The sequence below is a fragment of the Phyllopteryx taeniolatus genome, chromosome 5 (assembly GCF_024500385.1).
Source record: "Phyllopteryx taeniolatus isolate TA_2022b chromosome 5, UOR_Ptae_1.2, whole genome shotgun sequence".
In the NCBI taxonomy this organism is placed as follows: Eukaryota; Metazoa; Chordata; class Actinopteri; order Syngnathiformes; family Syngnathidae; genus Phyllopteryx; species Phyllopteryx taeniolatus.
This window is the reverse complement of record NC_084506.1, coordinates 29,134,808-29,160,582: the sequence shown is the minus strand read 5'-3', so window position 1 is coordinate 29,160,582 and position 25,775 is coordinate 29,134,808. Positions and strand designations below refer to the sequence as shown.

General features: G+C 41.3%; 1 protein-coding gene across 7 annotated transcripts in view; it reads left to right on the top strand.

Annotated features, from left to right (window-relative positions):
• Positions 1-260: 260 nt before the first annotated feature.
• The window catches only part of myrf (myelin regulatory factor), a 31,236-nt gene continuing 5,721 nt past the window's right edge, over positions 261-25,775 (top strand). Inside the window, exons 1-19 of one of the 7 annotated variants that reach the window (XM_061774585.1) lie at positions 261-722; positions 15,147-15,237; positions 15,370-15,663; positions 16,774-16,835; positions 17,663-17,888; positions 18,740-18,819; positions 18,984-19,098; positions 19,869-20,064; positions 20,160-20,236; positions 21,159-21,269; positions 21,347-21,452; positions 23,140-23,340; positions 23,470-23,578; positions 23,719-23,828; positions 24,622-24,782; positions 24,871-24,943; positions 25,018-25,100; positions 25,488-25,556; positions 25,662-25,748. In XM_061774585.1, the coding sequence (XP_061630569.1) occupies positions 677-722; positions 15,147-15,237; positions 15,370-15,663; positions 16,774-16,835; positions 17,663-17,888; positions 18,740-18,819; positions 18,984-19,098; positions 19,869-20,064; positions 20,160-20,236; positions 21,159-21,269; positions 21,347-21,452; positions 23,140-23,340; positions 23,470-23,578; positions 23,719-23,828; positions 24,622-24,782; positions 24,871-24,943; positions 25,018-25,100; positions 25,488-25,556; positions 25,662-25,748 (2,297 nt within the window). In that variant the 5' untranslated portion in view covers positions 261-676. Of the gene's footprint in view, positions 723-7,578; positions 7,715-15,146; positions 15,238-15,369; positions 15,664-16,773; positions 16,836-17,662; positions 17,889-18,739; positions 18,841-18,983; positions 19,099-19,868; positions 20,065-20,159; positions 20,237-21,158; positions 21,270-21,346; positions 21,486-23,139; positions 23,341-23,469; positions 23,579-23,718; positions 23,829-24,621; positions 24,783-24,870; positions 24,944-25,017; positions 25,101-25,487; positions 25,557-25,661; positions 25,749-25,775 lie in introns of those variants that run through there. The other 6 variants (XM_061774580.1, XM_061774582.1, XM_061774579.1 and 3 more) reach the window with 6 other exon arrangements.

Genomic DNA, 25,775 nt, shown 5'->3' with positions numbered 1-25,775 from the left:
GCCACAGCAATTACTTGCCACTTTCGACTTATTGAATTGTCTTGAGTAAACCTCATCAGTCAGGTTGTTCTGCTCCCAAGTGACTTCAAACCCTAAAGTTCAATAAAACGTAAAGTAATGTTTTAGACTTGAGCAAACTGTGGCGCTTCTGATTCTGTCCATTTGCAGCCCATCCCTCACCTGCTATCGGCTCCTCTCCTCCGACCACCCTCTCGCCCCCTCCCCGCACACATCCTCACCGAGAGGGAGCGGCAGGAGGAGGGAAACCAACTTCACTCGCCTTGGAGGATTTTTACGCAGATTTTACGCATAGCATTTGACAGACTGGATGCACTATCCTCGCAATTTATTGATTGGTTGAGATCGTCACACGGTTGCTGTGGCGTGTGGGAGCTGAAGTAAATTTGCTCACCAAAATGAGTATCCACATCACTTGTGGATTTGCTTGAGAAATCGCTTCTTTGACCGCGTTTCGTCACGAATGTGTTGAGCAACTGCACGGGAGACAGACGCTCTCTTCGTGCAGGATTGGATTGAAGTGAATTTCAACATTAAGTTCCGTCCACTAAAAGTTTTTGTTCATTGCGATGCATCTGTGAGAGTTTCCCCCTTCCGAATTGCTGTCGTTCGGAGCAGGGGGGACCTTTGATGGATTTTTTATGCGGGACCCGCTAGGATGGACGTGGTAGATGAAACTGAAGCTCTACAGAGATTTTTTGAAGGTGAGACGTATCGCTCTTGAAACGGTTAAGTTAGATTTGTAATGCAAGTTCAACACGTATGGCCGACTTCTATATAAAAACACAACGAGTGAGTGACGACTCACACTACCTGTCCGTGTTTGTAACTCACTGCAATAGTCATTCAATTTAATGTGAAACACGCCTTTGTTATCCATCCTTTTTAACCCCCCCAAAAATGCAAGCCAGCTGGAGGGTTAAAAGGTGCAGCTGTAAAAGTGCTAGTGATGGGTAGCAGATCAAGTTTAACTCTCGGGGGAGGGGGGGGGGGTTGACGGATGGAAGCTGTAGGAATTCAAGTTAAGAAGATAGATGGAGTGTTTTGCAAAGGCAAAGTTTGGGACATGGCCAATGTCATTTCATGCAGTTAGGATTGTATAATTGCATAACGTTGCCCAGAAAGCCGATAGTAATACTGAGTCTCCTAAAACTGGGTTAAAAAAAAAAAAAAGTATACATATATGACATCGACAAACTGGTGTTTGTAAATGGTTTGTTTGCTTTTCATTAGTTTTTTTCCTGACATGTTGAGCGTCGTAGCACTGCTTTGATTTGAATTCATCCCAGAAGTGACTTGGACTCACTTTCTCATAACAAAGGACATACATCACAAGGCGAGAGCTTGACATTCACTCACATCTATTCGACTCATTCACAACACTTCTAGGATAGCCAACATGTCTCAGAATTTACGCTCACTAATTAGACATTGTCAATGTCAAGTGTCTTACAGAAGTCAAGTGCGCACTCTGTGGTGTTATGGATAATCAATTATCTGTGCAAGTACTTAACACTTGGTTATAGTGTACACACAGTGCTAACTTATATACAGAGCCACCCTGGACTGTCAGAGGTTCCATGCCATTTTGACAGGAATTTAGTGTGTTTACATTCTTGCTTTGGGAGTAAGAGAGATGTTCTCTCTCTGGCTTTATGTCAGCCACACTCACTTGCACTAAAATGTCAGCTTGGCCATGAAAAGTAAATACTTGTTTTTGATGCTTTGTGCCGCACTGCGTCAGATGTTGCCTTTGAGGGGACTGCTAATGATTTTTAAGATAAGGACGGTAAACTTGCAAGCCCTAGATATCTTTCTCAGATTGGGAAAAAGGGAATTGAATTGCGTAAATGCTGAGAATCAAGCATAATGACGTTCGTTGACCCAAAAAATAAAAAATAAAAAATAAAAAAAAGTGTTTCAATGGCAGGTGATGGCATCGCTAATGTAATGATGTCATAGGTTCTAACCATGTCATCTCTATGCAGTTCACAGCCACTAGGGTACATGTTTGTGTTGTATCTAGGCAATCCAGTCTCATCACCTTTATCTAAATATATACAATATGTTTTTATTTACCTTTCCTTCTTGTCAAACAACATAACTGAATGGAGCACTCAAATGCACGACACCGAAGATTCAAATCAAAGTCCTTTGTTCACAAAAAGCTGCTCGATACCGGCTTTTTGTCGTATCAAGTAAATGGCTTTGGAACAAAAACGGGAAGTAGACCTACCAAAATAAAACTGGTAACAATGCTAAACAAAACACCATCCACATGACACCTTGTGATCATCTCCGACTATCACGAAAAGCGTTGCAAATTGTTCAAATCAAAGGCGCCACTTTAAATTTAACTCCAGGGTGTCCCAAAGGTCACTATACACTTCCTTTCATTTCATTGCAGGTATAATTCGGACAGATGTGATGTCATCAGCGTTTGACAGCTTAGGCTTTGCAGTTTTTGTAAGCATATCATTCATTCCCTTGCCCATGACTCGCCAATTGACAATGGAGCAGCATTGCAAACTTGCCACCTGGCAAGACATTTTTCTGTCCGCCATTTGAGAAGCTTTATGGCTCTCACACTGCTCCATCACGCAATACAATTTAGGCTTCAGGTTGTCTTCATTTGAAGCCTTTGACCAACCTCAACTACTAAGCATCTGCTGAATCGAGCTTTGGTTGATGCTGAGTTCCAGTGCAGCTCTCCGGTTCGTTTCCGAGGCTTTGCGCAAATTCCCGCTCTAAGAGTTTGCTGCTTTCATCAGTGGCAGTAGTAGCAGGCCTTCGAGAACAAATTATGTCACGAGAGCTTGCCATGGATACATAAATTGTACCATGTGTTGAAGCAGTGTGACAGCCATGAAGCTTCTCAAACTGACACTCAACTGCAGTGGAGGACATAAAAACTGCTCACCAGGGAAGCCAAACATTAGCATTTGACTTTCATTTTAGATTATTGTACAGTTATTGTTTTTGCTGTCCTTTATTCAGGAACGCTCGCACACATCACAGTGATGGATATCACTCATAAATTATGTTTTAATAGGATTACCGAAATATGTATAGATCACACTAATGCACAGCTTGCATTCCTAGCATAGCCTTTGTGGTTGTTAAAACACAATGAGGTGAGACTGGTGTGTTTCTCCTCAGCAGACTCCATTAGAGTAACAGTGAGCAGACAGGGTGAGGAGGTGAGACAGAGCAGACTCACAGTGGTGAGAGACTCGCCCGTTGGGAGAAAGCCAACCAAATCTCCATTGCCCCCCCCCCCCCCCCCCCCCCCACACCACCACCACCAACACCATAACTTGACCTCCTCATCTCTGACTCACTTAGACAATAAACAGTTGCTCACACGCACAAGCACTCACAAAGGTTAGTGACATTTTTTGCTGCTGTGTTAATTCATCTCACGTAACCATCCCCCCTAAGGCAACTGAACAGTTGATTGAACCATAACATCAGCATTTGTGTTTTGTGCAAGGCGTTTCTAGCAGCAGTTCGCGGTCCTTTGAGCTCAAACATATGCTGTGCGTTAAAATCTCCACTGTAATCAAGATATCAAGCACAGCTACATTAAAGCAACTTGTCACTCCAGTACAGTCCAGTTGCAATACTGGGTTTAGTGGAGTGGACACATACCAAATTTTTAACATCTTAACCAATTTGTTAAATTTGAAACACCCCACACGTGGCGAGGAAAAAAAATCTGCATGTTTGTGCTTACTGCTCCGAGTGTACTCGAGATGACCAGCACAGCGCAACATGCACAAAACAATACCTCCCCTGACGATCCCAAGTCTTCTCCCCCAAAGTCTGTCATAGTACCAAGACTGACCTGTGAGAAGCAGCAAAGTGCCACAGGATATCCAGACTGCCGAAAAATCCAAAGAAAGAGTAGCAGCAGTAGAAGACATGGAAGAAGCTAGGCTAACTGTTAGCTTAGCTGTTAACTACTACATTGCAATTGCAAGCTCTTCTCTGTGTCATTTTTCATGCGGTGAATGACTTGGGAGACACAAACAAACACTCAACGCAACTCGTTGCTACCTGTTTTTGTGTCCAGCAACAGCGTGAGCTTCATGTCGCCTCTTCATTGGCTGCAATTCCGTTTTACGCCACAATCACGGTGGCTCGGCTAAACTCGGTGTTGATCACACACGCGAGCATTTGCGATTGGAGATATTGAACAGGTGTAATATTTACGATCGTTTGCCCTGACCTTTTTCCGCATTTCGGGGTGGGGGAAAAAAAATCATTAATAACACACCCCGCACTAATGCTCAAATTCAGCCCGATATGTCAATATGTATTTAGGAAGATAATGGTTCGAAATAGACAAGGAATATGTAGCATCTTCCGCTACAAAGTCTATAGTCCACTTTCACTGTTGAACTGAATAAAATGCATGACTAACCCATGTCTTTGCTGCCATCATTAGAGGAATCTGCCCATTAGACTTATATGTAGAGCAGTGCTTTCAAGGAACTTAAAAATATTTTTTAAACACTCACTTTTATTGTTCGTGCCTGTCCTTTGTTCTGCCAGCTAATTTGTCCATTCATCGAACCATTTTCTATAACGTACCGCTTATCCTGTTCCAGGTCCCAGGGAGCTGGAGCCAACCTCGGGCAGAAGGCACACGGCACAGGTTGCCAGTCAATCACAGGGCCAGCCAGCAAATTACTATGATCCGTTATTAGATGCATTTTTGACACACTTGTCAAAGAGTTCTTACAACAGTAAAATAGGAAATTATACCAAGCGCCAAGCTTGTATTCCATTTCATTTGAACATCCAAGTCCAAGTCCTGCCTCATCATGGCAGACATTTTGATATAAAACCCCACATATTTTAGCATAATATCCAAGCGGTGCAGATATCTTATGTATCTTCAAGACATTTAAAAATAAAACCACATTTTTTAATTAGATACTTAGCACTGAGAATACCCGAGGCTGCTGACATTTTGATTGGAATTACTGTATATGGAATTGGACAGCAGCAGTTGGCTGTAGGACTGAAGGTTTCGAGACTCCTGCAAGTAAAAAGAAATATTAGGACAAGTTGTTGGACAGATCCTAGTCTGCTCTCAGAGCATTGTTCAGAACAACCAGACTACTAATTGGGGCTATACCTGTGAGCAGCCCCATCCCTTGTCTTCATTATTTGTGTGAATTGTTTCTTTTATGGCAGCACGGTGCTTGCGTAGATTTTCTTCGGTAACTCCGGCTTCTTTCCACATTACAAATACATGCATGTTAGGTTCATTGGGCACGCTAAATTGTCCTTCGGTGTAAATGTGAGTATGAATGGTTGTTTGTCCATATATGCAACCAATCCAGGGTGTGCCCCTCCTCTCGGCTAAAGTCAGCTGGGATAGGCTACAGCTCACCCTTCTAGAGAGGACAAAGGTGGTGGAACAACTTGTGGAGTGAGCGGCACAGTGCTCGGCGGCAAGTCCAACAAAGTGGGCAAGCAACCATGCTCAAAAATTAAATACATGTCATTGATTTCAAATATAGAATGCTTTGTATTGCAGCAGATGCATATTTATGTGCATGCACGTGACCTGTGCTGTCTTCTGCATTGACAGTTTATTTACTTATTTTTTTAATACTGTTGTTCATGTTACTCTTGGATGGGTTGCTACATATAATTATGCCACTCATAAGCAATATTTGCTCAGATAGGCACCACCCAGTGCAATTAATAGTGGTGTGAAAACATAGGGGATAAAAGGAGCAAAGAGGCACATCAAAGGCAAGCCAAAAAGTGGGGGGGGCTGTGCCCCCCAGTGCCCCCCTGCTTCCACCACCTCTGAGTCAAGATAATCGAAATAGAAACCGGATGGATGGTTCAGCTATATGGTATCATGCTTATTGCATGAAAAGCTACAACAGGGTGGAAATTGAGAGATTAGGGGTAGAAAAATCATTCTTAATGTAGCAGATGTGATAGTTACAAGTAAGACACAAACATCAGGGCGTGGTGAGCACAATCAGTAAGCCGCACTTCCATTATGTCCTCATCCATCCATCCATCCACCCGGAAACACGAATGTGTTTGAATGAAACATTTGAGAGCAAAAAAAAAAAAAAACATTCTCTCAACAACTTTCTTGAGGTACAGATAGTGTTTCACTTGAGGCCAACTGATGGACTAAGTGTGTAAGCAGCACTGACATCTGGAGTGGTGCATACATCACCGTCTTTCGCTTTATCTCCTTGGAAAAAAAATTGCAGTTCATTACTCATGTCTCTATATCAGAATTCCTATTAAGGCCCACTGTACTCCCAACAAGCTAGTGAATCATGGTTCCAGAAGGCTATTTTGGAAATGCTGCTTGAAAGCCATATTCATTCGCCAGCATTCTCTGATTTACAGCTTTGAAGGTGATTTGCTTTGAGAGGAATGTATTGTTTGAGAGCAGCCAGGCGTGAGGTGCTCACATGTGCATATGACTTCTCATTGTCGTGCCTCACCTTCATCATCAGTGCCAGCAGTCATCCTCAACCAATGTGTGTATGTGAGTGTATGTGTGTGTATATAATGTTACCTAGTTTTATAGTAGTTTTGTGAGGTTTTTGTTTGTTTGTTTGTTTGTTTGTTTTACCTGTGTGCTTTAAATGAATTGTGCTCTGTAAAATGAATGTGGATTGGAACTGTGGAGATGACTGATTTACAACTGCTCAAGTTTAACATGAAAAATGGTGACGATCAAAGGCTAGGTTCCACTCTACTCCATCTGCTGCATCTGTTTGGGACTTGCCCCACTTGACCCTAATGCAAGTGGACTGTAACAGTGGAAATATTTGGATCCTCACTAAAACATAATGGGATCCTTTTTGGCAAATGTGCCACCGCTTTGTTTAGTCTGTGAACAAACAAACAACAAGTACTGATCAGAACAATACTGTGTTAGCAGAAGTGGAAAACAATTCCTGGAACTGCAGTTTTATCCAAATCCGCAGCAAAATTTAATGTTTGTTCCCTGACCCCTGGCTCATATGTTTACTAGTTGTTGTGTAATCCTCTAACTAAGTGATGAAAACAACCTCCTTTGCTGAGGTAAAGAGGGAAAAGAAAGTTTCTATCCAAGAAGTCGGCATTAAAAACAGCTTTTCTGTATTTTCAGAATTTTCTCAATGTGAAACCAGATATCCCCTTTCTAGTCTTTTTATCTTAAGCATCTTTCTCTTTGGTTCCCCTCATTTTTCTCTCTTTTGTCTTTCTGCAGCCATTTGCTCTAACCCCCAAACTCGACGTCTCATTTCTTTCTTTCTTTTAAAGCTGGCTGCGTGTCGCGCTCCCAGCCTTGTCACTTCTCTAATCTTCTGAGCCAGGTCCACCAGTGCGACCAGTGCTTGTGAGCGACGAGGGCTGTGTGTGGTAGCCTGGTACAGCCCTTTCTCATGACTGGGGAATAATCCTCATTATAACACCCCCAAGCCATTCACACGCACACACACACACACACACACGCACACAATATGTTTTGCACGTAGACATGCACGCGCAGCCTCACACATACACACTTGTTGAGCTGATCTGTGACTCTCGGGTCTGCAGGAGAAGGTCGTCCAGTGCCATTAGTGAAACATGTGAAAATTAGAGTGGAATTGTTCTCGTCTTTCTTTAAGGTGTTTTCATCTCAAGGACATCAACATGCTTTGGCTACGTGCAGGTACTCTAATTGATTTAGTGCTCCCCACACAATGAGGGGCTTTCTCTTCTGCAGCATGTGTATAAAATGTATAGAATCCTTAGGCTGTACGGCAGAAACGTTTTCTGTAACTTGGATGTATTTCCTCACACCTTTCCTTTTCCTATCGATATCTGAATGTGGGTCCACACTTTGTGTTCTTCTGCAATGAGAGTTTTGATCTGTCTTCACCTGCGTTATTTATGGTGACTCATTACAGAACCAATTTGCTATCCTTGAACAAATGTGTATTCTTTAGACTTGTAGAAGATGATTAGCCTACACTTTCAGGGGAAAAGAAATCCATAATGGCTTGTTATTGGGGCAGTGCCCACAAAGGTATGACTTCGTACCTTTTGACACCTGTGCTTACTTTATTTGTCCCTGGACAAGGTATTACTAGTTATCTTGGGCAAGTGGATATTGTACCTTGGGAGACAGGAATGGTCTATTGTGTGTCTCATGACAAAGTCGCAATCTGTTAAATGACATGATCCAGTCTTTGATTGCTGTTATAAACACTTGCAGTAGTTTAGTGTCCATAAGAGACACACATAATCCGCGTGTGTGTGTGTGTGTGTTAAATTGAAATAAACTTAGACACTAACTGTGGAAGTCTTAAAGTATTAAGCCCTATGCATGCATTCAAAGGTAAGATTTTTTTCCTTTTGCTGGATGAACATAATTAGAATATACATTGGAACCTCTAAGGTCAAACACATTTGATCTGGAATGCTTTTACTTTCGAAAAATAAATGTCCATAGGAAAACTGAAAATAGTCATACTGTCACCACATTAATCATTTGTTAACTGTAGTCACCGAGAACTTGAATAAAATGCCTTAATATTGATAACAAGTGACAATGTGTATGGTGACGCTGGACAAAAGTATTAGGACACCACCACTGTCTCACTTGTACGTCTTCAGTAATTTACTGAGTATATTCTTCTCGTCTTCATTTTTCCTTTTCTTAACACCTTTTGTTGAGGCTGCTCCCTCTTTTAAAAACGTTTCACAAAAGCCAAAAAGAAAACAAAAGTGAATCCTTTGACACTCGCTGAACTGAACTCTCATGAAGTGTGGTGAGGTCCTGTACATATCCCCCCCCCCTTGTGACGTCGTAAGTGCCAGCAGTTGGAACTGGGATTTTTGTGTGACTTCAGGGAGTATTTTACACAGGTCACATTCATTTACATTCATTTTACATTCACATTTGGTCAAATTCAGAATTGTACGACCTCAGGGACATTGTCCTTTAGCGCTTCTACAGTATATTGTACCAAAAGAGGAAGGGAACTTGTACTGTATGTGCGCCTGCGATCTAATTGACTCTTGCGCACACGTTTTTCTTTGCGTGCATTTTAGATTAATGTTCTGCTGACAGCCTGGCTTTGAAAAAACTACCATAACACACACACACATCCATATACAGTACATAATCACACACACATGCACTCCCAATCTCTGAAAAGAGCAGTCTGTACTGAAGTGAGTCTGACAATGATTTCACTGTTCCTTGTTGGACACAGCTGGACTGAGCACAAGTAAACTTGCACACCCCATTGCATCTTTTCAGCTCTGTTGATTGAGTGATGGAGGTGGAAACTGCTTAATTTGTGTCTGTATAAGACTTCAACATATTGCTTAATTGTTGGAAGACATTAAAAAAAGGGCAGAATGAATCAAATCAAATCAATGTTTCCCAACCTTTAGGAGCCAAGACGTTTTACGTGAAAAAAAAATCATGGCACATCATCGAACGAAAAGGTCAGAAAAGTATATACTGTATAATATAATAATGATGATATCATCTTAATTTAGTCAAAAATGACTATCACAGCTTTCAAGATGGAAGCGTACCATGACTATTCTGTTAATAGCAACAGGTGGCTACACAGGTTAATTCTACCTTCTGCCATCTAGTGGAAGAGCATTTCATTGTTCTCCCTGTCACTACACGTCACTGGCATAGATAGCTGAACAAAGATAGATTCATTCATTCATTTTCCATACCGCTTCTCCTCACTAGGGTTGCGGGTATGCTGGAGCCTATCCCAGGTAACTGGGAGCAGGAGGCGGGGTACAGCCTGAACTGGTTGCCAGCAAATCGCAGGGCACAAATGAACAATCAACCATTCACACTCACATTCACACCTAGAGACAATTTCTTCAATTAACCTACTGTGAATGTTTTTGGGATGTGGGAGGAAACCGGGGTACCCGGAGAAGAGGTGGTGGATCAGGAAGTTGCAATGAGTAGTAAGGGGGAATTTAGAAAGGTATTTAAGAGTTTGAAAAATGGAAAGCCATTTGGTCTTCATGACATTCCTGTGGAGGTATGGAAGCATCTAGGAGAGGTGGGTGTGGAGTTTTTGAGCAGCTTGTTCAACAGAATTCTAGCGGGTGAGAAGATGCCTGAGGAATGGAGGAAAATTGTGCTGGTGCCCATTTTTAAGATGATATGATGTGCAGAGCTGTGGGAAGTGTAGAGGAATAAAGTTGATGAGCCACACAATGAAGTTATAGAAAAGAGTGGAGGCTAGGCAGAAGTGAGTATTCATGAGCCACAGTATGGTTTCATGCCTAGAAAAAGTACCACAGATGCAGTTTTTGCCTTGAGGATGTTGATGGAAAAGTACAGAGAAGGTCAGAAGGAGCTACATTGTGTCATTGTCGATCTAGAGAAAGACTGTGACAGAGTACCCAGAGAGGAACTGTGGTACTGCATGCGGAAGTCTGGAATGGCAGAGAAGTATGTTAGAATAATACAGGACATGTATGAGGGCAGCAGAACAGTGGTGAGGTGTGCAGTAGGTGTGACAGAGGAATTTAAGGTAGAGGTGGGACTGCATCAGGGATCAGCCCTGAGCCCCTTCCTGTTTGCAGTGGTGATGGATAGGCTGACAGATGAGGTTAGACTGGAATCCCCGTGGACCATGATGTCCGCAAATGACATTGTGATCTGCAGTGAAAGCTTGGAGCAGGTGGAGGAACAGTTAGAAAGGTGGAGGCATTCACTGGAAAGGAGAGGAATGAAGATTAGCCAAAGTGAGACGGAATATATCTGCATGAATGAGAGAGGTGGAGGGGGAAGAGTGAGGCTACAGGGAGAAGCGATAGCGAGGGTGGAGGACTTTAAATACTTGGGGTCAACAGTCCAAAGCAATGGTGAAGAAATGGGTACAAGCAGGTTGGAACGGGTGGAGGAAGGGTTCAGGTGTGTTATGTGACAGAAGAGTCTCGGCTAGGATGAAGGGCAAAGTTTATAAGACAGTGCTGAGGCCAGCCATGATGTACGGATTAGAGACAGTGGCACTGAAGAGACAACAGGAAGCAGAGCTGGAAGTGGCGGAAATGAAGATGTTGAGGTTCTCTATAGGAGTGACCAGGTCGGATAGGATTAGAAATTAGCTCATCAGAGGGATGGATAAAAGGAGGATAAAAGGTGGCCAAGGTTAGATGTTTTGGAGACAAAGTTAGAGAGAGCAGACTTCGATGGTTTGGACACGTCCAGAAGAGAGAGATTGAGTATATTGGTAGAAGGATGATGAAGATGGAGCCGCCAAGCAAGAGAGCTGGAGGAAGACCAAAGAGAAGGTTGATGGATGTAGTGAGGGAAGACATGAGGGCAGTTGGTGCTAGGGAGGAGGATGCAGGAGATAGGCTTACATGGAAAAGAATGACGCGCTGTGGCGACCCCTAAAGGGACAAGCCGAAAGGAAAAGAAGACTTCTTCTGTTGTATTTTAAGTTTTTTAAGATGTCAACATTTAATCACCACTGACAAAGTTCTTAAAGCAGAAGTTAAAAAAAAAAAGAAGGAAAATATCATCTTCAAAAAATGCTTGTTGTGTTTGTTTGTGTGAGGACTGCACACAAATCATGAACAGTAAAGATGCGTAGCACTGATGCTCATGTTAACATAACACAAATGGTTTTCCTGCCTGGTCCACCCAAATAACACAGCACAAGTATTTGATCCAGGCTTACCATAGCTAAGGCAGATATATAATACAGAGTAAAGTATAGTGTAGTGTAGTTTAGTATAGTATATAGTATTGAGTGTATGAACTGCCTCCCTCTGACTACAACCTAAAATAAATTACACAACTGTGCTATTCATTAGCTAAGTAGATTTTAGTTATATAACTTTTACAGCTTGCAAAACATAACAAGAGTGTCCTGTTTAGTGTGCAAGAGTCAATTAGAGGACAGGGATACGTTCCTTCAGAGTTGTTTTAGTGTTGTTGGACAAAGGGTTCACCAAAAGTGCTTTTGCCGTATTGCAATAAATGAATTAATGATAAATTCTTAATTCTCCTCTTATGGAGTAGAATCCAAGTGAAGCAATGGTTTACCAACTTGCATCGTTTCAACTCGCCAATGACTCTATAATTTTCTCATTTCTTATTTTCAACTTGATGAGTGTGTCATAGTTCAATTGCAACCTTTGGAGACAAGTTTTCTATCACTTGTTGATCTTATGCTTGCACTCTGGACTGGAGGTCATTGACATCACTTAGACAAAAAAGGTGGTGAAACTTCATACCGTGTTTCATCTTCTCTTTGCAGTTCTCCTTCACAGTTTCTTTCATTCCATCCTGGGATGTCCAACTTATATTTTGTCCTCCTTGCCCCCATTCTCTTCACCATCCATCTATTCAACCTCCCCTCTCCCTGTAGTATTTCGTTATCAGGCCTGCCAGTTTAGATTTACGGCTGTTGTGGGTGGGGTGCACATCTGGATCTTATTTCAGGGGGAACCATCCTGCTTTTCTCCCGCTGCCCTGGCATGCATCAGGAGACATTTACCATCTGCTTCTATCCAGTGAAGAGAGTGTAAACATGGTAAAAGTTGCAGAGGACCTGACATGGCAATGTGAAGATTGATGTGACACAATAAAATTCAGTGGGACCCTAATCTGGTTAAGGACATGTGGTCTGGTTTATGCCTCGAATATATGTGGTGGTTTGATCTTAGATGTGACATTATTACATTTATGAAGATGTTTCTACTAATTAGAAGAAATGCATTTGCAGAGGATAAAAGGTGGAAAATTTGCATATTTTTATGACACTAGAATTCCCAGCAATTCCTCCGAGTGAACTGCTTAATCTATCATAAAATGTATAAGAAAAAAAAGGGCTTGCGGTTGTTTGACGATGCAGCGTAAAACAGGTCCTAACCCTCTGTTTCAACAAACACACATGGACATGCACACGCACGCGCACACAGAGAAACCTCAGTTGAACCCAATTGTTGTTTGTAAGAATAAGAAAAACATCATCATCAAGCTTTATTATATACTGTAGCATATGGTTAGATGTGACTGTATGCACTTTGTGTAACTACAAACCCCAATTCCAATGAAGTTGAGATGTGCAAAATGTAAGTAAAAACAGAATCCAGTGATTTGAAAATTATTTTTAACCTACATTCAGTTGAATAAACTACAAAGACAAGTAGTCAAGTCAAGTCAAACTGATGAACATTATTGTTTTTTTTTGTTTGTTTTTTTGTTGCAAATATTCTCTCATTTTGAATTTGATACCTGCAACATGTTCCAAAAAAGCTGAGACAGGGGCAACAAAAGACTGGGAAAGTTAAGGACTGCTAAAAAAACAAAAAACAAAAAACACCTGTTCGGAACATTCCACAGGTGAACAGGTTAATTGGAAATAGAAGCGTGTCATGATTGGGTATAAAAGGAGCTTCCCCGAAAGGCTCTGTTGTTCACAAGCAAGGGTGGGGCGAGTTTCACCACTTTGTGACCAACTACAACAACTGTATGAGCAAATAGTCCAACAGTTTAAGAACAAAATTTCTCAATGTGTAGTTGTAAGGAATTTAGGGATTTCATCACCTACGGTCTATAACATAGATTCAAAGAATCTGGAGAACTCTCTGCACATAAGCCGCAAGGCCGAAAACGAACACTCAATGCCGGTGACCTTTGATCCCCCAGGCGGCACTGCATTAAAAAACGGCATCATTGTGTAAAGGATATTGCCACATGGGCTCAGGAACACTTCCAAAAAAAAAAGTTTCAGTTAACACAATTTGTCACTACATCTACAAATGCAAGTTAAAACTCCACCATGCAAAATGAAAGCCATATATCAACAACATCCAGAAACGCCGCTGGCTTCTCTGGACCCAAGCTCATCTAAGATGGACGGACGCAAAGTAGAAAAGTGTGCTGTGGTCTGACGAGTCCACATTTCAAATATTTCTTTTGGAAATCATGAATGTTGTGTCCTGCGGGCAAAGAGGAAAAGGAAAAGTCAGCATCTGTGATGGTATGGGGGTTTGTTAGTCCCCATGGCATTGATATCTTGCCGCGGCCACCCTTCAGTCTAGGGTACCTGTTAATAAGACACACTATTTAAAGATCCAAAATCAGCCATTGCAATTAGTCACAGGTTTGATAAATCGCATTGCGTTTGGCAGACGTAATCTTGGGTGCCCCCAGTTAATAGATCAGCTTCTACATCTGATTACGTGAGCAATCAAGTTTGTGACCATTTTTGCCTGCGCAAACTTTTAGTAAATCAGGCTATTTGTGAGGTCATGCGTTAAAGATTTGAGAGGCTTTGTCTTATAAAGGGTTAAAAAGAAAGACCCTGCACTCAAATAGCAGAGAATGTTTGTGGTTCTCAACCTTCATTGAGCCAAGGCACATATTTTACATTACAAAAATCTCACAGCACACTACCCTACATAAATGTTGCAGAAAGTATACAAAATGATTGAAATGATGATCTCATCTCAATTCACTTACAAACTGACTTACTCTGTGTGCAATCTGGGTTTGTCTAATTGAAAGAAAAGCTGACATACTTGCAGAAAACCATGAATTAGTCTGTTGCATGAATGGCAACAGGTAGATACACAGGTTTATAGTACTGTCAGCCATCTAATGGAGAAGTATTGAGTTGCTGTTGTTGCTGGTTGAGAATCACTGGATTAGACGGCAACATGTAACATGTGAAACGTATTAAAAATACAGTATTTCAATAATTGTGAAAAGTATATCAGACATTAGAGTGCAGTCATGTAGTACCAACAAGATTAACTGTTTGGTATAATTGAGGAGGGAAGGTTTCCAGTTTATGAATGAGTCAATGTTAACCAGTAACATACTTAGAAAGTAACCTCTCATTCCGAGTAAGCAAATCATAGACTTTCATGTACATGTTTATCCTTTTTGAAATACAGTACATGAAAATGCCATCTAATCAAGCCAGTTGTGATAAGAAGGAAAAGGATACAAACTGGTCATTACGACATACAGTGAGATTGTCTTGAAACTAGAGACCACGTGGCAGTGTGTGGAGTTGCTGAAAGATTCCTGTTGTTAAATCCCAGATGCTCTCCATCTCCTCTCTCTGACCCCCTCCCCTTTACCCCAGGCCATGATATTACCAGTACTCTGGATACAGCCAACATCGACACCAGTATCCTGGAAGAGTACATCAGCAAGGAGGACGATAGCACTGACATGTCAGTAGGGACTACACGCCAACCCGGCAACGTCAAAACAACACACACTGCCCATACACATCATGTCGTTACAAAGGAATTTGTTTTCTCTGATAAGGCTAATCCCCCCCTTTTTTCTCTTCGGTCTCCCAGCTGTTTCTCAGAGGTCCACAGCACCCCGGGACCAAATTACTCATCTCCCCAGGCAGGAGTGTCCTCCTCTGGGGGGTTGGTGTGTGGCGTGAGCCCTCCGATTCCCCTCCGCCAGGGAGCCCCGCCCCCCGGACCCCAAAACTGTCCAAACGCATACCCTCCAGGTCCTTCCCTGAGCCTGCGGCACAGCTACCCCTGCCTGGGTCAGCATCAGCAACACCAACAACAGCAACAACACCACCACCAGCAACAGGCTCACGTCAAACCCGAGCACAGAGGCCACTACGCCCCTGGGTGAGAACACCTTAGATCAGGGTTGGGCAAACTTTTGTGCTCAGGGGCCAAATTTGATTTTTAAACTGGACAGATGGGCCAGGTCATTTGTAGATGAGGTTAAAAAAAAAAAAAAGTTTTGTAAAATATGTACAGCTGTTCATTTTCATAGTAAAATAGTCATTTAGAATTAAAACAAATTAAATAATTATAATCAATCTTCTTTTAAAAATACTAACAAAAACCTTAAATTTCTATGTATTTTTTTATTCTACAGCGGTGCCTTGAGATACGAGTGACTCGACTTCCGAGTTTTTCGAGATACGAACTGTCATTCGCCTGATATTTTGACTTGTGAGTGCCGATGCGAGCACTGTATGGTGGCAGTGAACTCACCTCCACAAAAAGCAGCACTTTGGCAAACAGTGAACAGTTTTTCAAAAAAGAGGCATCGAGCTGTTTATTGCAACTCCAAGTTAGTTTACTGTCAAACTAAACATAAAACAAAATGAATTTGTGTATTTAGTAGCTTATCCTTTCAGTCTGCTAGCTTAACACTAATACTAAATAGCGTCTATGTTGCGGTGCTGTAACCCTTTAAGCGAAGGATTGAACAAAAATAGACAAACAATATAACAGCGCTCACAGTCACATATTCTTTATCCTCTGCGAAGAATGACTAATATGAGTGCCATACTGATGAGCTGAAAAGTGTTGAGACGAGAGACCGATGCAATACAGCAACAAATATGATAACCCTCTTCATCATATAAAGCTCGATGGGCTGGATTAGCGGGCCATATGTGACCCACTGCCGATAATTTGTCCACCCATGATGTGAAAGGATGGGAGCAAAAAAAGTCATTTGTTCAGGAAAAAGTCAAGGATTTATTTTGTATTTTCCGTTCGCATGAAACAAGATGCACACCCTGCTAATATTATCCATTGATTTGACATTTCATCAGGAAAGAGGCAGTAACAGACTCAGAGTCAAATTAATTAAAGGAACCCACAATCTTATATAAATAAGGTATTGTGAAAAAAATGTAGATACACTTTTTTTTGACAAACTGAAGAATGATACTCTAGATTAATCTATTCATTTACTGTCAATTATTATTATTTTTTTAGAACTCTTCCTGAGTCTCCGCCAGACTCAAGCTCAGAGCCGTACTCTCCTCAACAGGTGAATGGTGAGTACCTACTTTATGCTGAACACACTATGAATGTATCGGTGGTTGTTGGTACCACTGTAGTGTTCCAAATATAAACGCACCAGACAGCACATCTACAGACCGGGGATACACATAATATAGGGACAAGTAATGTCAGAAAAATGCAGGAATCAAAGTGTGCGTAGTTTCTGTAGCACCTACATTTTCTTCCCAAATGGACTGACAAACAAAACAAACAGAAAGATGCAATAAATGTTATTCCGTCTGCCCTCAGACGATCATCAAATGAGAGGACAATAATGAGCCTCATCGGAGTAACACATCAAATCAATGTGATTTTACGCATCACTTTATGGCATTCAAACGAGCCTAAACACAAGATGAAAATGAACTGATCTGCAAATAAGTCAATATTTCAAGACACTGAAAGCAGCTTGCATCTGTTACTATTTAATCCACAAGAAGAATCATTACATTTTCTTAATGTAAGACTTAACGCTTTAAGTGGTCCCTCTTAGAATGAATTGTTTTAAGCTGTATAGAAACTAAACGTCCACATACTTGCCTTGTTCTTATACATTTGTTCAAAGGAGAAATGTTATCTGAGTGACACTGGTCCAGTTTGAAAGAATGCAAAATGCACTTAGTCTTCAATGGAAAGATAATGTAATTTCTCCCAGTCAATGGGACTGACAATGATGAAGTATCCATATAACATTTTAAAAATAATAAAAGTAAATCATTCAGGAAATTGGCTGACATTTCAATGACTGAAACAAGTTATTTTGAGGACAAAAGGTCATTTCTTATTTATGACTGTGTAAACCTGCCACTGTCTCTTTCAGATCCCCACATGATCAGGACCATGACACCGGAAAACATGTGTCACATGACTCCAACGCCACCCCTTCCGCCTCATGGGCATTATCCCAGCATGCACCGTGACATGTACCTGAAGCCTGAGCCTATAATATCACAATATCCCATCGGTCCAGCCACGAGTGCAGGTGGAGGAGACCTGCAGCAGGCACAGATGCTCCACCAGCTTCTGCAGCATCCGCAGGGGCAGGAGTAAGTGATGATGATGATGATGATGATGATGATGAAAAGAAATACAATAATTCTCCCCACAGTCGCTGTTCACTACTTGCAAATTCACTTTTTTAATTTCTAATCTTCCATTATTTGCTGAATAAGTAAATTCACTTTTTTGTAATATTTCTGAAATGCACTTAAGGTGGCGCCAAGGCAGGATTGTGCCAAAGCCCAGTCTAATTAGGGAAGTGATATATCTTGACTGAGAGACGAGCTTTGTATTGTATGTTGGGGAGGAGTTAAGTTTAGCCTGCGTTGTTCCGGAGAGTCTTTGCTGCATGCGCACATAAGGTGCATTTTTCTTTCCAAATAAAAACGTTTGCGAGCCATTTGTTTTGAAAGGTTAAGAAAATTTGTATGAAATGTTTTTAAACTGCTTTCGTATCATAGTTTGTGGTATATTTGCCGCTTAAACCAGGGTCAGCAACATATTTTTCTTTTTCTGACCTTGTTAAATCATTGTTGATGAATATTGTGAGAAATGATTAACATCATCGTCTTCAAATAGAAGAATATCATTAATTTGAATGATATGTAACTAAAGGTAATTGGAGCAAATTTGTTGTTTCGGAACTGTGTATCAAACTGGTAGACTTTTGCATTAATCAGTAGCCTACGCAAGAAGTAGTTTTCATTTTCGAAAAGGTCAGTGACCCCCGGTTTGAACTATTAATATAAGCAGTTATTTTAAAAATAAATTGTGTGTGTGTGTGCCGGTGCTATCAATTACTTGTGATTTTTTTTCCGCTGTTAGTGAGGGATTGCTATATTGTTGACATACTTTAGAGAGGGAATGATCAGATATTTGTTTCCATTTGTTTCAACAGTGGAATTCCTGTTCACCAGGCCAAAAAGAGGAAGCATTCTGACTCACCCAACAGCACTCTCAATTCCCAAATCCTCACAGGTATCATCAAACAAGAACCAGGTAGGCAGGCATCTTTCTTTCTTCCTCACCTATTCTACCTCACCCACTCTTTGCTTTTAACAAAACAGAACAGTTTGCACATTCTAGGGGTGTTATGCATTCTTGCCTCGTTCCTGATATTATACCATATGGTTTTCTTACAGGTTTGATGCAGGATGCAGACAGTGGATACATGGACCCAAATTATCAGTGCATCAAGTGGCAACCTCACCAGCAGAACAAGTGGACGCCACTTTATGATGCAAACTGCAAAGAGCTGTGGGTGGAATTTATGTTGGCAAATCTTTATTTGGGCGAAAAATACAGAAAGAACAGCCAAAAATGGAAAGGAATGATAATTGTTTGAAAAGATAATTCAACCACAGAATTGGCATCGCTGAGCCGCAGAGGTCTATAAATTCCTCAGAGGTGAGCCATGCGGGGGAGAGATCCAGCGCAGGGTTTCGATTAAGAAAGACATCGTGAGGAGGGAGGAGGAGAGTGAAGGGAGAAATTAGTGCGCACGTATGCTGACACGAGTGCTTTTGCAATGGTGGAAAAGGAAAGTCATGAGTGAAAATGATCGGACCAGTCCTTTTAGTAGTGGACGGCAACGCATGGAAAAGATGTCGCATGTATTTTAGGAATCTCACTCTAAGGTCCAACACAATCTGTAACGTAGCATCGGATGTGTTTGGATTTTGAAAAATAAAAATAAAAAAATCTTCGGAAATCATGGGAGTTCGCTGTGAACTTTTGAGGATTTTCTGAGGGTCCCACATCCCAAAAAAATTAATGATAGGTTCATTAAAAACTCCAAATTGTCCCATATATGAATAGGAATGTGAATGGTTGTTTGTCTGTCTGTGCCCTGTGATTGTCTCATGATTAGTCGAGTGTAGCCCTAATAAAGATAAGCAGTATGGTAAATGGATGGCTGGAGGCCCTTGTTACTAAAAATAGATTTCCGTTTCCACCGTTAATGTAAATGTCGAATCTCTATGATGCAGCATTTTTCACACATTCTTCTTATGTCACCGTGTCTTTAGTCCGATGCCGACCTACCGAGTTGACGCTGACAAAGGCTTCAACTTCTCCTTGTCCGACGATGCTTTTGTGTGCCAGAAGAAGAACCACTTCCAGGTGACGGTGTACGTAGGCATGCTAGGAGATCCCAAGTTCGTCAAGACAAGTGAAGGCCTTCAGCCCATCGACTGTTTCTATCTCAAACTCAACGGAGTGAAAGTGAGGGACTGTAGTTACAGATGCCATCATGTTAAAAGGGGCCTCTCATGAAATTTATTTAGTATATTTTTTTGTTTCCTTCTCTGGATTGCAAGGTGGAGGCCATGAACCAGTCCATCAATGTGGAGCAGTCACAGTCAGATCGAAGCAAGAGGCCTTTCAAGCCAGTTCTGTAAGTCGGGAACGCATTGGGTTTACACTATGATGAAAAAAAGAATCAGAGCACATATTTTCAATAATATGTTCTATTCAATGATTCATAACAAATAATATTTGACAGCGATATGATTTCCTCATTTTTATGTCATCAAAGATATAGATTTATAGATTTTTTTATAGATTTTTGATCATTTGTATGACTCTGTGAAATATTAATAGGAGCACCCATGGAAATACATATTGTAAACCCCAGCTATTCACAGGGTAAAGGGACCGAGCCCTGCCACAAATTGTGGAAAAACGCAAGTAATTGATGCCCCAAAAATTCTTCATAAGTGCCCATATTAATAGTTAACTGTAAATATACCACAAATTACATTAAGATCCCAAAACACTTTAATATAATTTCAAACTCATTTCACAACTTTATCCTGAAAGTAAATCCTTACAAATTATTTAATTTTGAAAAAATGCACAAAGTGCATTTTCTCTTTGCGAAAAATACCAATCATCAAGCAATAACGAGACCTCCATCGTTTATTTTAAGTTTTTTTTAATACACATTCAGCAGAGCAAAATCATACATGTCAGGAAGGCAATAAAACAGTAAGACATAAATACAAATATGTTTGTCGAAATGTATCTTACTTACCGTGGCGCCTTCTTGTGGCGTCTTTAGGAAGTGCACAAAATGCAAAGAGGTGAGTTTTTCAGTGAATAGGTACTACAGATAAAACGCAAATAGATGAATTTGTCAGTAGCGAACTGCGGTTTACCGTATTCTTATATAAAATCCCAGGTGCTATATCAAAAACTGTAGTCGCAAAGTTGCACACACACACACACAAAAAAAAAAAAAAAGAACTCACCTCACCTCCTTGGCAGAGGTAATAAAGTTCCAGGAGGATGTTCTCATGACTTTTCTCTCCGTGAAGGGTCTCCTTGCCCCCAGAGCAAGTCACAAAAGTGACAGTGGGGCGGCTCCATTTCAGCGAAACCACAGCAAACAACATGAGGAAGAAAGGCAAACCAAATCCTGACCAGAGGTGTGTGTCTCGATTCACTTCAGTTACATTCAGAGCGCCACGAGTCCTAAGTGGTGCTGCATATGTTGTCCTTGCAGGTATTTCATGCTGGTGGTGGCACTGCATGCTCAGTCCCACAGTCAGACCTACACTGTGGCTGCTCATGTGTCTGAGAGGATCATCGTCAGGGTAACGTCCAGCCATGTCTGTCTGCCTCCTACAGCAATCTTATCAGCTGTCAGTCATTTTTTCTGCATGACATTCTTTTGTAGTTTCTCTCATTCTATTCCTCTCCTTTGCGTGGCTGAGGTATAATTTCTGTAATGTCAAAATAAAATGCAGTAAATAGTCAATCAAATGTATATGTACATTTACATTATAGGCTTGTGTAATATGACATACATGGACAAAGGTATTCGGACAGCTGCAACTTCACCTATAACAGTGATTCCCAAACACTGTCGTGCCACATTATTGTGTGAAATTATCCAATTTGACTTAATTAGTCAGATATTTTTTTTTCTTTGTTCATCTATTTATGCCAGTGATTTATAGGGACAAGCAGAACAATTAGATGCTCTTCCACTAGATAGCAGAACTCTGCCAGTACAAATGTGTGTACATTGAGACAAGATCATAATTCTTTCTTTCTTTCTTTCTTTTTCTGTGGGTCTGTGTTGTGAGATTTTGTTAATGTAAAATATGTGCCATGGCACAATAAAGGCTACGAAACACTGACTTATAGGATGTGAAAATTGAGCAAAGTATGGAGTTGGTCACCTGTTTTGCATCTCTAAAACATACAATACATAATAAATGTCCTCTGAATTTGACAGTGTTGTTTACAACCCTGCCAAATTTGAATGATTAAAAAAATGAGGCTTCAAAATTGTGAAAAATCAAGCCAATGTCTCCACTCTTAATGTGGGCGCGTCCGCTGAATGTGTGAAATAACACCCAACTGTCAACTGGCGATCAAATATCACTACTGTGACCTCAAAAATGGATGCTAATTTATTTAAGAACTTTCTTATGTCTACACATACTGTAACTACTTATTTGAGCAACGAAAAAATGTCCGCTTAAAGCGGCGTGGAAATGCGCCGTGACGACAACGAGGCACTTGAAAGCTGCCACGCCAGTGCAAAGCCCCGGTCCATATGCTGTCTGTCTGTCATCGCTCTTCCGTCTTTCTCTCTATGATGTTCGCGCACACACGGCGCTCAAAAACGACCATTTGAGCCCGAAGCCCTGTTCCACACATTGACTGACCTTTTTTTCCTATCGTACTTCTGCCTTTCTCTGTGTGATGTGCACACACGAACGAGATACATTATAAAGCAGCCAAACCAGCAGACTATCCGAAGGGAAGATGCACTTTTAGAGGTATAGGCATAGCTAGCTAGTTAGCTAACTGCAGGTCACAATTGTGCCGGCTAATCGCTCATGTAAACGAAGCCGCTCAAGTGCTTATATAGTGGGGGAGGGGGGACTCATTCCGGACTCCCAATTTTAGCTTAACCCAAAAAAATCTGTAAAATTGAAATGGTGAAAAACAGTTTAACACTCTAGTGCCACAATTCAGTACTACATAGTTCTTCTGTCTTTGCACGTTTTCAGCAATTATTTTCAATGTAAACTGGAAAACATGTGTCACATGACTCCAACTCCATAATATAATGTATTTAGAAACAAATCTATGAATTCACTTTAGAGGGTATTTAATCCCTCAGAGGATAATACTTTTTCACTGTACTTTTGTTGCTAATAAACCTCATTGAATGTGTCCCGATACTTTTGTCCATTGTGTCTATGTGGACATTTTTAGCTTGTCGTTGAAAATAACTCAACGACAGCTTCTTTGCGCTTCTGCCACATCTGTCGGTCACAGGCATCCAACCCAGGCCAATTTGAAAGTGACTCAGATGTGCTGTGGCAGCGAGGCCAATTACCCGACTCAGTCTACCATCACGGGAGAGTCGGCATCAACACAGACCGGCCGGACGAGGCCCTTGTTGTCCACGGTAATGTCAAGGTCATGGGCTCCCTTGTGCATCCGTCTGACATCCGAGCCAAAGAGAATGTACAAGAGGTCAGGATGTTCGTGTGTGTGTGTTTTGTCATTCCTTCCTTGTCATCGTGAATCATTCCTGCCTTGATCCATTCATCTGTGTTTTCATCCCATCTGCATCTGCTTGGTTGTTGTTCCGTGTGCGTGTAGGTGGACACCACAGACAATTTGAAACGGATTTCTCAGATGAGGCTGGTCCATTATCAATACAAGCCCGAGTTTGCTGCCACCGTCGGCATAGAGAACACTGCAGAGACTGGTAACAAACATAGTAACTCATCTCATTTCATCACTTTCTGTATATCGTGGTCACTATCCTAATAACTGCATGCGTTGTGCTTCATGGGTGTTGGATGTGTATTTTTTCCCTCTATACTATACCAACATGTTCTCCTCCAGGGGTGATTGCTCAAGAAGTCCAACAAATCTTACCTGAGGCAGTCAAGGAGGGGGGTGATGTTGTGTGCGCCAACGGTGAAACCATTCCCAACCTTTTAGTTGTCAACAAGGTAACCGTAACACCGCTGTATTCGTTTTTAGCTGCGGTATCACCTCAGCAGATATGTTTATTTCCTGAGCCAAATGTCCTTGAACTGTCCACTGCTCTCGAACACCCTTAATTCTCTGCAATGCCCAAGGGATCAATTTTTGCATATGTGTTCAGTAGTTTTTGTATGTGAACGTAACAAACTAGTATTGTTATTATTGGGAGTCGAGTTTCCTGATCGTTGAACGAACCGTTTCTCACAGTATACCCGCATAGCCTAGCTGGCTCCCATTACATAGGCATATCCATCTGCTTCAATTGAAAAATCAAGGCAATAATATTCCAATCAACTTCTACAGAAGTGTGTGTCAACTACAACACACTTACTGCAATTCCATCTATGATCAACTGTAGGGCAGGAAAGGAAACTTTTTATTTCATTTTTTAAATAAATTCCAACAGAGTTGATAATCAACAGTGATACCTTTGTATCAGAATCAGATGAACATTGGTCAGCTTCTACCCCTGCATCCATCCAATCCGTCCATCACAGATCAATTGCAAATGGTGCATTTTGTGTGAATTGATCCCACATCAGCTACCACACTACAATACCAGTGGCCCTAACGTGTATAAAACAACACTGGTGATTTTTGATAGACATCATCACGTTTAGATTCTCAGTCAGTATTAAACAATTGATATCAAACACAAACAATCAAATCTCAAATGAAACCTCCTTGGTAGAGGTAAAACGCAGTTACTTCTTCCAAAAACGCTAATATTTCTCTATCTCCAATTTTCTCTTTGACAAGGAGCGCATCTTCATGGAGAACGTGGGTGCGGTGAAGGAGCTATGCAAGCTGACAGACAACCTCGAGACCCGAATAGACGAACTGGAGCGCTGGAGCCGCAAACTGGCCAAGCTGCGACGTCTCGATAGCATGAAGAGCACCGTGAGCGGAGGCACGGTCAGGTGAGAGCGCGATGGTGCATGCAGGAGTACGTCCCTATTTTCAAGGATGTAACATCTAATCAATCAAGTGTTGTCATTTTCTTTGCAGCCAGTCAGGAAGTTATTTTAGCAGGACAGGAAGTGGTCCCCACAAAAAGAAGACGGTCAAACCTGGGAGCAAGGTCTGCTGGGATACATACATGGCATTGGTATTGTCGTAGCAGCAAGATGTTTAGTTTTATGTGACCTTTTACAGAGCCCACTTCCAGATCAAGGCTGTATCAGTCAGAAGTTCATGCAGGGGAGCATCCTGGCCCTCGTCATCGTCATGGCCTTCAGGTTAGACAGAGGCAATATTCACACGGATATGTTTATTTATTTATTTTTTGTAATGTTTTGTATGCATGGTGGCCTATGGAAAACTGCATTTGACTGACAAAGTGTTTTCACTTTGAACCCAAGACCAGACGTGTTTTGAACAAAACCAGCAATTTTTGTGTTTTTAACTTTCCTTTGCAAAATGTTTTTGTGTGATGTTATAGCGCCGCCCTGTTGCTTTGGCATGCACACTCAAATCTTTAAATGCATTTTCATGTCACCTTGAATAACTTACACACATAAGTATGGATAGACTTGAAAAAAAATTCTATTGGGCATAACCCAAGAAAGAAAATGTAACTATAAATGGATTGAATCTTAATTTTTCAATCTTAATCCCCCCCGCAGTGTCATATCCATGTCCATCCTTTACGTACTGACTCTTCATCATAGAGGAGACGTCACAGACAAAGATGGGTATGTCAGTGTTTTCAGTTGCATACCTATCCAGGAAAAAAAATTGTTTTTGATACATCCTTCTTTAATATTTGTCTATATGTGATCTGTGCCTGTCTGCTGTAGCTTTGTTTCCTACCCCTGTGCTCTCTCCGTCTCTTGGATACCCATCTTCACTGCCACTGTCACTTTCTGTCCGCCTGCATGTTCATGGTACGATGCATGCCTCTCTTCCCTGCT